Source organism: Lolium perenne, chromosome 1 (assembly GCF_019359855.2).
Source record: "Lolium perenne isolate Kyuss_39 chromosome 1, Kyuss_2.0, whole genome shotgun sequence".
In the NCBI taxonomy this organism is placed as follows: Eukaryota; Viridiplantae; Streptophyta; class Magnoliopsida; order Poales; family Poaceae; genus Lolium; species Lolium perenne.
Genome location: NC_067244.2, coordinates 198,464,497 through 198,478,154, shown reverse-complemented (window position 1 = coordinate 198,478,154; position 13,658 = coordinate 198,464,497). Strand labels below are relative to the sequence as shown.

General features: G+C 46.4%; 1 protein-coding gene across 2 annotated transcripts; it reads left to right on the top strand.

Annotated features, from left to right (window-relative positions):
* The first annotated feature begins 3,632 nt into the window (after positions 1–3,632).
* LOC127318499 (type I inositol polyphosphate 5-phosphatase 10) lies at positions 3,633–10,331 on the top strand. Of its 2 annotated transcripts, none has more exons than XM_051348987.2 (12): positions 3,633–4,238; positions 4,705–4,813; positions 4,957–5,032; positions 5,370–5,429; positions 5,529–5,598; positions 5,695–5,805; positions 6,080–6,689; positions 7,034–7,227; positions 7,305–7,413; positions 7,536–7,684; positions 9,640–9,851; positions 9,982–10,331. In XM_051348987.2, the coding sequence occupies exons 2-12, from the start codon at positions 4,781–4,783 to the stop codon at positions 10,005–10,007; spliced, it is 1,650 nt and encodes a 549-aa protein (XP_051204947.1). In that variant the 5' UTR covers positions 3,633–4,238; positions 4,705–4,780; the 3' UTR covers positions 10,008–10,331. The 2 variants fall into 2 exon arrangements, with proteins under 2 accessions (XP_051204947.1, XP_051204939.1); XM_051348979.2 differs by having other exon boundaries at positions 4,697–4,813.
* The last annotated feature ends 3,327 nt before the right edge of the window (positions 10,332–13,658 follow it).

The following is a 13,658-nucleotide window of genomic DNA, read 5'->3' as shown; positions in this document are numbered from 1 at the left end:
AATCCATGCAGTGGTCGGTCGGGGACAAGCAGCATGCCAGTCGGACTACTAGTGACCGATCGGTCAGCTACTGACCGACCGGGTCACACTTTTGGAATTTTTTGAAATCGCGCGCTATTCCTGGAATTAAATAAAAAATTCGTATTATTTAAAAAAAATTCGCAAACAAACACACCCGCCATAATAGTACAAAAAATCTTTAAAACATACTCCTCCGTTCTAAATTAGTTCACACGGCTACAATAACTCGGGTTCTGTTCCAACGTGTAATTTCGTCGTCTCTCCTATCTCAGTTAGGTTTCTCCGTGCAATAGCTAGCGTCTATACGAGACACTATAGGTGGCGCTTTCGGTTATCAATCAGATCTCCCCTGGCCGTGAGCAAAATCACTGTCATCATCATCGCTATTTTTAATGGGCATCATGGACCCCCACTAATCCTCGACCCAGAGGGGTCTAGTCTAGTGTTAATAATAGAGACGATGATACAACCCCGTAGGTAGCTCATAGCCTCATACTGATCCGATTGCGTGCACGGCCACGCTGCATGCATTTCCTACGCAGATTTGCACTACTCCAGTGATTTTCCATGCTGCCGACAAAAGCATCAAGCCATCCACATCCCATGCATGCCGCATTTGTGCTAAAGGAAGGCTAAAAGAGCCAGTGAAGAATTAATTACCACCATCGTTTGCCGGATGCGTAGAAGCTAATTTAAGCAAGATTGACTAGCTTCAAACCTAAGCTTAACAGGGAGAGTGAAATGATGTTAAGGGTGATCATCAAGGGTCTCTTTTTTCTTCGCGGCATCTCCAGCCGCGTCCCCCAAACCGCGCCAGATTGAGCGTTTGTGGGACGTGTTTTGTTCGTGCCGCCTTTGGGGAACGTCGCTCCCAAATTGTTGCATTCAAAAGAGATCGTTCCCGCCGAATCGTCGCGATCAGAGTAGCGGCGATCAAAGTACTAGGCCCGCGATCATATTACAGACCATATAGTGCATGCTAAATTAGAAGAAGGGGTTGGTCGACGGCGACGTATCCTAAGTCGATGCAGGCCTGTCGATCACGATGACCTCGTCACGATCTGCCTGGTGCTGTGCATGCTCCGTCTGCTCCGCCGCCATCGCATAGGTCGACGATGGTGTAGCAGTCGAAGACGCGTCAGCCGGCTCTTGCGCCGCGGTTGCTGCCGCTTCCTGGGCCGCCGCGTCGGCCGCAGCGTCGGCCGCCGCCATTTTGGCTTCGATGTCGTCGAGGATCTAGCCTTTGAAGAAGTTGTGCGCCGCCCGCGTCCGGGGAGACATTCCCTCTGTCGACGTTCTCAGCAGGGACATGTCGTCCCTGCGTTTCTTGAGCTCCAACTTCTCCTCTTGCCTCTTGAGCAGCTCCGCCCACCTTTCATCGGTCTTTTTATCGCGGGAGAGAAAGGTCGAGGAGACGTCCGCGAGGCATTTCGTGATCGATGCCTGCGTCTTCTCACACGACGCGGCGTCGGCCAAGGCGGCCTTGGCAGCCTTGTTGCCAGTAGGACGCCCTGCCGACGTTGCCAGCGACGCGTCCAGGTCAATGCCGTCCTTCCCCTTGGCCAGCGACAGGCGCGTCAACCGCCATTTCTCGGAACGTACACCGGCACGTTCGTACTATATGGGCTCGCGTTGGTGGCGGCGAGACGTACACCCGACCATTAAGTGCTGGTGCTGGCGCGCCGCCAGAGCCTTCTTCTCCTGCTCCGCCGCCCTCCGTCCTTTCCGCTCCGCCGTCGACATCTTCCGGCGCAGACAGTCTTGATGCCACTGATCATCGGTCCATCCTTCCGGCTTCTTCTTCGGGGCCGGCGCCTTCCGCGGCTTCACGAACGGCGCTTTCGCCCCTTTCGTCGCATTGCCCGGCGGCTTCTTGGCCGCTTTCTTGGCCATCTTCTTGGGGGCTACCGGCGGCGTCATGGAATGGGGAGAGGGTAGCGGCGGCGGGTGGACGGCGGGAGGGAGAAACAAATCGGCGGGGGAAGGAGAAATGAATCGGCGGCGGGATATGTGTTGGGAGGCCAGAAATGCGCGGCGGGATAGGCGCGATATGGCTGGAGGGGCGGGATTTGGCGGGAGTGGGAGATGATTTTTCACTGAGCCGCTGACGCGCCGGGCCCGCGTCGGTTCGCCTCGCTTTTCGGTGTGTCCGGCGTCCCCGGTGCGTCCCTTGTGGCACGGGGACGGGCTCGGGGCGCCGAACACCGTATCGGGTCGCGCCGGACAAAAATGGGCTTTGGGGGACGCGGCTGGAAAGGTTTTTTGGTCCGGCGCGCCCCAAATCCCTTTGGGGGACGCGGCTGGAGATGCTCTCAATAACCGTAGGAATATAATAGTTACATGCATAGTGAAACCATCATAAGTTGTGACATTAACAACATCCTAACTAGTACTACATGTGATTTGAGTTTGATTGGATTCTGTTCGTTAGGATTCCTATGTTTTTTTGGTACTTTGTTTTACACATGCGCTTATGTCATGTTCCTACATTTTTATAATCATGTGAATCGAAGAGGTTTTACGCGATTGATTTACGGAAATAGGAAAAAAAACATGAATCCTAATGAGCACGTTCTAACCAAATTAAAGAGGAAAAACAAAATTTTAAGTTACCGTGCCACTAAATAGCTTTATTTGATTATTCACGCATATATAGAAAGTAAAAGTGGGTTGTATAAATCCACCCTTTTTCAGTTTAAGTCTAGGATTCCATTCCTTTAAATCAAAGTGCATGCATAGTACCACCAACTAATTTTGCATGCTTCTATGCTTTCCTCCACTTGTTGCCGTGAATCAAATATAGCCTTTTTATAAACTGTTTTAAATCATAAATTAAAGTAGATATTAGTGATAAGTGCCTTGCAAAGGTAGCTAAAGATTGCTATTGGGGTGTGAGGGTGATTTGTCCACCTTGGCATCTAATTCAAATTCTACACGACGTGGATGTGTGCTTAGCCTCGTGTGTTGGGTTGTCATAAATTGTTCTATACCTCTACAACCATTCTTTTATAGTCATCATTCTTGTCATTGTCAATTTATGTCGCCTCTTCAATGTCAACTAAAATTTGTTGCAAGCGGATGGACTTGGAATATGACGAAGACACATGGATGCACGATTGGTTGAAGATGGTTTCTATAAGATACCGCATAAGTCACACAGAGCTCGTCAATTTCATATCGCGGGTCAAACATCGCGCACCGGTCTAGCACGCTAGGTAAATATGGTTTGTTCTAGTCTAGAAACAATTTTTTACCTCGCAACCGTCGACACACTCAACTCCGGAACCTAGACAGAGTCATGGATCTTTCTCGACCGTACTTCAGAATTCACCGGTCTAGATTCATGTCACCTTTGAGCTACTCCTACCCTAAAGAACAAAGAGCCAAAATACCAGTGCAAATGAGATGTCATGCATGTTTTCTCCCTTTATGTTATGCTATGGCTTCAAAGTACACACTAGTTAAGATTGGTGTACTTCTGAACAACAACTACTATGCAGAATATTCAACCAAAAGCCACGGAGAAAAGTTCAGACACAGAGCAGCCGCAGCACTACAAAAACCTGCCTGTCCTTGCGTCCAGCGTTGACCTTTGGAAGGGAGAGAGGTGCCACTCACAACTGCCAAGTGCCAACAAACCAACCAACAAACCAACCAACAAACCAAACCGCCACCACCACCGCCACCTCCGCCGCGACCGCGACCGCGCCAGAATCCAATCCGACGAGACGACCCGCACGTGCGCCGCTCAATCTCTCCTCCTCGTCGTCGTCCTCATCTTCATGGTCCCCCACCACCACCCGCCAGCCGTGCTCATGCCGCGTCGTGCCGCCCAAAAACATTTTCTCCCCGGATCCCGCAGCGAAAGCGCCGCTGGCAAGAAAAGAAATCCATTTCTCGGAGCTCACTGCACAGTTGGCCGGGCGCAAGACTAGTTTAATCCCCGGGGAGCAAGGTGGGGGCCGGCCTAGGTAATGGCCTCGTGTGCTCCCTCCTCCCGCAGACCCTGCCCCGGGTTTGAAGGGTCGTCTTCCCCGCGCCGCCGCTCTCCTCCCTCCTCCTCCTCCTCCTCTTGCTGGCCCCGTCACGGCCTTCCCGGTGGAGTTGTTGCCGGGTTAGTTCTTGCCCGGGGTTTAATTTAGGACCCTGCTCCTTGGGAAGCAGAGCCTGCGTCCAGGGCTCTTGGTTGGGCGGCGCTGCGGTGGCCGGATTTGGTGGTGGGTTCTTTGCTTCCCTAGACTCTCCGTGCTGTTTCTTTCCTCTCCTGTCCACCTCTCTTTTTGTTGCTAGCTGTAATGTGCAGTGGATTCTCAAGATTCTTCGTGTCAGAGTCTGAGAGAGCCTGGTTTTGGAAGGAGCATATATGCTTTGTGGATTCGTTTTCATGCCGTTTTTTTTTATCTATTTGGGGGATATGTTTGTTCTTGTAGTCTGAAAGCTAAGGAATTGGAATTCTAAGATTATTTTGGATCTGCGATGTTTTTTCGGGATTCTGTAAAAAAAAACTTGGTAGGATTCTACAAATGCTTACCCTGTTCTATTTCTGTGAGACGTCCATGGACATGCTTCTTTTCCATGTTTATTACTTGCCTGAATTATCTCCTTGTAATTATTCTTAATGATGATCTGGTAGCAGTCTTTAATTAATTCTACTCCTACTAAATTATGTGGTTAGACTTGAAGTTGGAATTCCTCGGAATAAAAAAGCTTGAAGTTGAAGAAAAAAGCTTCCATTGTTTTTCTTGGACTTCAAAAAGCAATGGCATTCCCAGATGATGATGAGAAGATGAAGGTATAAGTCTCATTGTTTCTCCCTATTCATATAATCGTATTTTTTTGTTCCCCTTCTTTACTTTCCATGATACATCATGAATGCATCTGCAAGATGAATGAAGCATTGACCAAAGTATATGTCTCTGCACAATTGTATTCTAGGGCTGTCGGCCGAAGATTTTCGGGACGAAAGATAAGAAAGCCGCAAAGAAGACAGACCATCCAAGCCCCTCCACAGGTAGTTCATCCTATTTCTTTTGAGAACAAAATAATTGAGTCAGTGTCTTGTAGGAAAGTGGTACCATCTAACAAACCATTGATCATAATGCTATCAAATTTCATCTCAAATTGGATTTTTTAAAGTCAATTAAGCCTGTGTTGAATCTATAGAATGAGTGCTATGAAGAAGCAGGCAGTTCACATGACTCGCTTGAATATGCTAGACTTCATGTGTAAAACAATTCCACATTGGATGACTTGGGTTTAGAGATTTGAGTATTTATGTTAAACTTCAGTACAATTGTTATTAAGATTTTGTGTTGACATACTGTTTCCTGTTCTCTTGTCATCTGCAGTTAAGTCTGCACCAAGCTCTTCCAAGCCACCATCTTCTTCGCCCTTCAGAACACTTTCAGGTGATTCTCTATCGGGCACTTTGCTGCACCGCACCACTAGTTCGATGATGCTGATTTGATTGGCTCATTATTGTGTTCCTTTGAACTATTTGTTAGCAGAAGTTAGGAGCATACGTCTCAGCCATTTCCTTGCCCGTTCTCCAAGTGCTATAAAAACTGAAACTTTCAGGTCAAATATCTAAACTTTCATGTTCAGTTATACTCCGTCCTCTAGGTGGAAATCAGATTAGTTTCTTGAATTTCATTTAGTTCATTCATTATACAGGATATTTATTTCTACATGGAACGTCGGTGGAAACACACCTACCGCTACCTCTGAGTTGAACCTGGATGACTTTATTCCTGCTGATGACCACTCGGATATTTATGTTTTAGGGTAGGTAATCCATCTATTTCTCGCAGTTCTGAAATGTACATCTGTCAATATTAGTAGTCGCAACACTAAACACTATTATAATAATGTACAGTATGTTGCTCCCCCTATTCATTTACTTACATTCCATGTATAATAAGAAAGAATAGTTCTCTTTCTCTTTTGTTTCTTACGGCTTACGGGTCTTATGGTCTTGTTAACATTCTGGCATATAATCGTAAATCTCGTTTTCTCCTAGAGTCGATATTGTTACATCTCTTTTTTAACCATCACACAGTTTTCAGGAAATTGTTCCTCTCAATGCCGGCAATGTGCTTGTGATGGAAGACAATGAACCAGCTGCAAGATGGCTGGCTCTTATACACCGCACGCTAAACCGACCAGCTAACGGGGATGCTGATATCTTCCAGCACAAGCCATCTCTATCCCTTGATTCAACCTCGTCTCAGTCTTCGTCAAACCTTGATGCTTCTTCTTTCTCTAACCGCTCTAGTTCTGCAATCTTCCAGTCCTCCTTAAAATCTATCAGGAAGCCTTACATGCCTACTCACAGAAAACTGCTCAAACTCTGCAACTGCTCTGTAGAAATGACCAGGAAATCCTATAAAGATGCTTGCTTTGGATGCCCACAAGGATCCACTAATGAGACTGACTCTTCGGAAGAAGAGGAAACAGATGAAAGATCGAATAAAACTCATGGTTATGTGGTTGATGGAGTGACTTCTACTTCTTCCTCTAGGGATCAGCTAAAATATAACCTCGTTTCTTGCAAACGAATGGTTGGTATTTTTGTGACAGTATGGGCAAAAAAGGAGCTAGTGCCACATATTGGTCATGTGAGAACATCATGTATAGGCCGTGGAGTAATGGGCTATCTTGGAAACAAGGTTAGAACTGAATCAATTATTCGAGAATTTCCTTCCCGCTATGCAAATTGTAGCATGTCCTGAAAGTTTTATGGAACTACAGGTGCAAGATAAAATGTTAGTCACAAAGACAATAAAATACAATTGTGTAGTACTGATATAGAGTATAGACTATGCTCATGTTCTTTTCCTCATATCAAGTTCTTCATCAGCATTCAACATTTGTCTACAACTACAGAAGCATTTTACTTGACATACTCCAACCTAGATTGACAAAAAAAAAAGCAGAAAAAGAAAACAACTCTGAAGCACCCTTTGCAGCAATCCCTTATCCTTTACGCCATGCACTTATTTTTTGGACTCAGGGATGTATATCAGTGAGCATGACACTGCACCAGACAAGCTTTTGTTTCATCTGTAGCCATTTGGCTTCAGGTGAAAAAGAAGGCGATGAGCTGCGTCGCAATTCGGATGTGTTAGAGATCCTGAAGGTCACGCAGTTTCCAAGGATTTGCAGAAGAGCTGGGCAACGAACCCCTGAGAAAATTATTGACCATGAGTAAGAAACGCATGCCATAGTTCTCTGTAAGCTTTTATTTGTCGTGCTATTTTATGATTCTTGTGCTGTTTATTTAGCCGCGTGTTATGGTTGGGGGATCTGAACTACCGTATTTCCTTGAGCTATGAAGATACCAAGAAACTTCTGACAGAAAATAACTGGGATGCCCTTTTTCAAAAAGATCAAGTAAGCACCTAAAAATGGCACTGATTTTTGCTAATTAGTTGCGCAGAAGTCAGAACTTTCCTTGTATTCTTCTACTTTCTGGTTATATCATGGTACACTTCTGTTATGCATTTTGTTTTCAGCTTAACACTGAGCGCAATTCTGGAAGGGTGTTCAAGGGTTGGAGCGAAGAGAAGATATATTTTGCTCCCACGTACAAGTACACCTTTAACTCGGATTCCTATTCTGGAGAAACTGTAACCTCGAAGAAAAAGAGGAGAACCCCAGCCTGGTATTAATCTTACTCAATTTAGTTTGGTTTATGTTACAAGTAATTCAGACTTTAGCTGGTCTCACAGCTTCAAATAGTACTAAAATTTAATTATGACCACAAAATATGTACACATTCATTTTTTTTTTAACCATGCAAGAGCCATGCATGTATATTAATTAGAAGAGGGAAAACCCACTACTGTGGGTGTAAGTCTTACAGAAAAAAGTACACGACCTAAGAAAAGCTCAGTCTTACAGCAGAAGTAACTGACCGCCAAAAACAAACCACAGACAGAGAGGATGAAATTAACAACCAGGAAGGGAAAGGCGACCTGCACTAGCTAGACACCAAAGTTTTGCTCCAGCTTTAATTTGATCTGTAACCTCGTTGATCGACTTGTGCAGCTTTTCAAAAACCCTGGCATTCCTTTCCCGCAAAATCGACCAGGATGTAAAAATCACTAGGGAGTTAAACCCACCAGTACTAGCGCTGCCAATGATAGCCCTTCCGTGTTGCCACCATTCTCATAGTTGCTGGTCCGTGCTAGGAACGACCTGATGAAAGTTTGCCCAGTTCAGAATGGTGCTCCATATAATGTTAGTGACCGCACAGCCCATAAAGAGATGATGAATAGTTTATTCCACCGCGTTGCAGAGCACACATTTCTCGTTGTGAGGTAGGCCACACTTACTCAATCTGTCAGTGGTCCAGATCCTACCATGAATAAAAGCCAGACAGCTAGCTGCACTGAAGAGGACCCCAGGCCTTCCAAATTTCATTAGTGGAGTCACAAATAATCTTGGTCTTGAAGACACTCTTCAAGACATCAGCAACACCCTCAACTTCCAGATGGCGAAGCTTCCGATCATTTATTAAGTTTCCCTCTCCATATCAAGAAGACAAGAAAAGTAGATTTCTTGACTCTGATTGAAAAAATTAGAAGCAGGCTTGCATTATGGGAGACACATATGCTGACGCAAGGTGGATGACTAATCCTCGTTCAATCAGTTCTAAGTGCGATTGCCATCTTCCATTTGTTATCCCTAGATCCGCCACCATGGGTGTCTAAAGAAATTGACAAAATCAGGCGTGCTTTCTTATGGAAAGGAACAGACGCTGTTGCAGGCGGCAAACGTTTAGTAAATTGGCAGGCTGTTTGCCATCCAAAACCCTTCGGAGGACTCGGCATCTTAAACCTGGACATAATGAACACTGCTTTTAGTGTCTGCCGGGCCTGGAAACTGCGTGCTGAAGAAGAAAAAACCTTGGTGCTCACTAGCTTGTCTTGTTGACGAAAATGTGAGGCAAATCTTCAACGCTGCCACCTAGGTGGTCGTGGGCAACGGTCCGCGATGCTTCTTTTGGATTGACTAATGGAATAGTGGGAAAACAATTGAGGAGATCACCCAGGACATTTGTCAGATCATCAACCTCAGCACCAAGACACGTCGAACGGTCGCTCAAGCCCTTCTCAGTGGAAACGGGCTGGTTGACATAAAGAAGCCAATATCTATAAATATTTTTTTACAAGTTTTAGACATTTGGGAGGCAATCAATTCCATCCTAATTAACCCGGACGAGGAAGATAGGTGGATTTGGTCATGGAGTAGTAAGGGGTCGTTCTCCACAAAGTCGGTATATATACTCATGTATGACTTCCATAATCTTGCATTTCCCATCTTTGCGTACCGGAAGAAGTTTAGACATGGTTTGTTCTCTCTTGAGATGAAACCAAAAGCGCAAGCATACTGGTTAAAGTGGTAGAAGAAGAAAACAATAAACTATTTGCACCATCACATAAATCATCAAGAACACGTTTAAAATGTCGAGTCTATCATTTGGTTGATGTATAATTTTCTTTTTACAATTCAACAAAGCATATAGTGTACTCTCTAGTGTCTATAGACCTAACTACGCAACAAACTATTAAAAAGTTATTGATTCGTGTACACTAAGTGGTTCAACTTGTTCAGGTGTGATAGAATACTGTGGCATGGAGATGGTATTGCGCAGTTATCCTACTTCCGCGGGGAGTCTAAATTTTCTGATCATCGCCCTGTCTGTGGATCATTTAACGTGGTGGTAGATAAACTAGACAACAAATCAAAGAGGCGCACGCCTAATACTAACATCAGAATTGGTGCTGAAGAGCTCTTACCAACAAGAACGAACAAGGTTAATAAAGGTACGTTCTTTAATTTAGTTAATCTGCACAGAATAAAATGTAACTAATAGAATTCAGATAAAGCAATGGAATGCAAAACTCGACTATATGCATATACAGGCAAATTACTAATTAGTATGAGCCACTGCAGGTGCTGGGACCAAAATCACAAAATAAATCGGTTCATATGATGAGACTCATGGAGTAAGGTGCGGACCAAATTAATGTGCGACAAAGAGAAAGGAGATTGTTATGTTGTACAGTAAATGTAATCACATATAGTTTTCAAAGGGAAGTGAGTAGGTTACATACTTCAGGAATTTCTGGGAAGATTTTGTGTTTGTTTGTTCGGGTAGAACAGGTAAGCTTATGCACATTTTTGCATGTTGTCTCTTGTAAACCACTGTAGTTGTAGATGGGGAGGTTCAAGTTTGTCTGGAACGAAATTGTACTGAAACAAGACATGCAACAAAATGTATATGAATGTCATTTTGATTTCCATTTTTGAAACAAACATGGGATTAGTATGATGGGCATGGTCATTGTTTATGAATACTTATTCATATCATTTTGTCCTTGCTTAATTAGTGTTCATGATCTCGATTTGTTGAGCATGTCATGTCTGTTACCCTTACGTGTCTGCTGCTCTTAGAGCATGTCTAACGGGCCCCGTATTTTTTCGCCCCGTAAAACCCGAGTAGAGGGCCCTGTAACCGGATTTCACCGGCCGAAAACTCGGACGAGCTAGCAGAACCCGTATCCCCACCCCGTAAAACAGAATACTGTTTTACGGGGTGGGGATACGGGTTCTGCTAGCTCGTCCGAGTTTTCGGCCCCTCAAAACAGGGTTTTAGACAGCAATTTGCACAACAATTTCACATCAAACATAGCACATCCAAAATATATGATGCATAATTCATAGTTTTAACATCACAACGCGATCATAGGCATTGTTCAAGCCACGGAAGGCCCCAAATGTGATCAACCATCAAGGGATCCATCGCCACCGGCGCCACCGCTCGCCGGAGACTCACCTTGATCACGAGCTTGACGCGCAGCCTTCTTCCTCGCAATGATGTCCGCCTTGGTCTCCTTCCACCACGCCAGCTGATCCTCGTCCATGCCGTCCGTGCGCATCATCATGATTTCCCTCTCCTCGGCCAAGAGCTCCTTCATGGCCTTGGCTTCTTTGGCTTTGATCATCTTCATGTCAAGCTCCTTCCTTGCTTGCACCTTGGCAAGCTTCACCTCACTCTTCTTGTCGGTGATGAGGAGCTTGGTCTCCAACGTTTTCATCGTCAATGCCTCCTTGGACTTCATGAGTTGATCCAACTTCTCCCGGAAGCTAGCTGCTTCAAGTTCTACCTTGACCCTCTCCTTGGCCTTCTTGTTGCCCTCGGGCTTGCCGATGTTTCTCTCACTCATGTCCTCCGCTTCATCATCCATGTGAGAAGTGCCTCCTTCTTGCACTTTGGCTCGTTGTCCCGCAACTTCCATTTAGGAAGATGTTGAAGGATGGAAAAGCAATGTTGAAATTGAAATTCCTTGTTCTTTGAGCCGGCCATGTCCTTGTACCGTTGTTGAGCATACTTGGGCTGCACAACAATAGTATGATGAGGAGATGTTTCCACATCATCAACACAATATGGATAGCTTGTGATGTTTGCACATCATGAACACAAGGAAAACTTACATAGTCCTCCGGTATGCATCCACTAGGAGGGTTGTCGGCAACTTGATCCATGGCAGCACTCCAACGAGAACAAGCCGGCTTGATGATGTTCCATCGGCCTTCAAGGGAGCGGTAGGATCTGTCCGCCATGCTCTTCGTGCGAGGCTTCAGCTGGTGGTACTGATCCTCAATGCGCTGCCAATAGCGCTTGCCGCCTTGGTCCACTCCGGTGCACGCATCCATCCCCACCTTGCTCCAAGCACGGACCAAGATGACGTCCTCGATCTCGCTGTAGTTCGCCGTGCGTGGCTTCGGCGTCGACGAAGAACCGGCGGCAGCCGGATCAACCTCAACCACCTCCTCGTCACCCTCATCCTCCTCCTCATCATCAAAGTCTTCAACATTGCACTCCCCATCGAATGCACCGATACCGGCGTCCAAATTCACCGCGGAATCGTTGAGCATGTCCAAGTACGATGTTGTGGACTCAACATCGAACACCTTGTCTACGTCGATGGTGGTTGGCGGCGGCGCGGGCGGCGCGGGCGGCGCAACGGCCGGAACGGACGGAGGAGGGGTCGTGACCTTGGAGGGCGGCGGAGGCGCGAGGCCGATGCGGCTGATTGCCTTTGTCCGCACCTTGGCCGGCGCCGCGCCCCTCGGCCCGGCGGCCTTGGTCTTCACCCGGCCCGTCTTCTTGGCAGCCGGCGGCGCTTCGCCCGGTGAATCGGCGGCCGCCGCCGGTGCTTCGAAGAATTGCTTCGGGATCCTCTTCCTCTTCGACGGGATGGTGGAGGCGATCATGGCCGACACGACGCCGGCGGCCGGCGGACCTCCGACGGGGACATCAACCACCGCGCCCGAAGGAGGTGTACCGCCGGCGGTAGGCGGCTCTTGCGGACGATCCATGGCGGCCGGATCCGGCCGGGAAGGGCGCGGGGGAGGAGATCGGGCGGCGGCGGCGGCAGTTGGCTTCAGCGAAATGCTTCCCGCGCAGTGGAGTGGGCGATAGTGGTTTCGCCCACTATCCCCGCTCCCACCCCGCACAAGTAGGGGGCGAGGACCCGCCCCGTACTCGAAAACAGCAAAAAACGATTCGGGGGCCGTTTTTACGGGGCGTGCTAGACGGCCGGGTAGAGCCGAAACCCTCAAATCGGCGGTTATTATACGGGTTTGCCCCTTTTACGGGGTCTGTTAGAGACCTTGCACAGATCATCAAGCCAGTGAGAGGAGCAGCGATCTCTTTCATTGTGTACCAAAGAAGGAAAATATCTGTTTTTAAGCTAAAGGACGAAGCCCCTGAATTAGGGTTCACATTGTCAAAGACTTCAGGGTTTCTCTGCTTCTAGATGTTCCAGGCAGCTGCAATACCTCCCTGAAAAAAATTGGTTACAGGAGTCCCTGTAAATCAATTGTCCTTTTATGAAACATAGTACTTTTTTTGGCGAAACAAGGTACAGGTAGACGCTCTCGTGCTCAACTCACGCATACGTACACACACTCATCCTTATGAACGCATACCCTACCTCCGTGAGCACCTTTGAAAGACCGAATCCAAGAAACTAAACCGACAGGTCTTGAGATTAACGAAGTCACCTCAGACGCCTCACTATCGACAGAAACATCGCCTCCCAATAAAAAGTATTACGTCTTTTAATAAGATACCAAAGTGTTAAATCTAAAATTTCAACTCTGGTAGGCCGGAGGTGCAACTGCCATCTTAATCAGTACTATAGTCTTTCCTGAAGCAACAAATCCAGAAGAGGTTGTGTTGTATGATAGCACGGCAAGTTGTCTCGAGGCTGATGGTTTCAAATTGTACGAAGAGCTGTTCAAAAAGAAACATAGTCCCTCCGTTTCCGAAATAAGTTACGCTAGAGGAGTACAAAGGCCGGCATGCATTGCACCTAATCTTGTGGCGCGCGCAAGACTTATAATAATTTTTTTCTACAAATCCATCGATCTATTGATAATCATTTATAATAGTACAAAGAACAAAAAAAAAATAATAAAAATACAATTTGATCTTTATACCACCTAGCAACGAACACTAGCGGGCCGAACTCACCCCTCCATCACTGAAACTTATCGTAGTAGAATTCGTTTTAGTAGACAAACGGAAGAATATTTCGCAATTCATAACTACGAAAGTAAGA

Bases quoted from the DNA above. Each gene is read 5' to 3' on its own strand.
- LOC127318499 (XM_051348987.2), top strand. From the start codon at position 4,781: ATGGCATTCCCAGATGATGATGAGAAGATGAAG. The intron at 5,033-5,369 runs GTAGTTCATCCT...TGTCATCTGCAG, and splicing joins CCATCCAAGCCCCTCCACAG to TTAAGTCTGCACCAAGCTCT. The intron at 5,430-5,528 runs GTGATTCTCTAT...ATTTGTTAGCAG, and splicing joins GCCCTTCAGAACACTTTCAG to AAGTTAGGAGCATACGTCTC.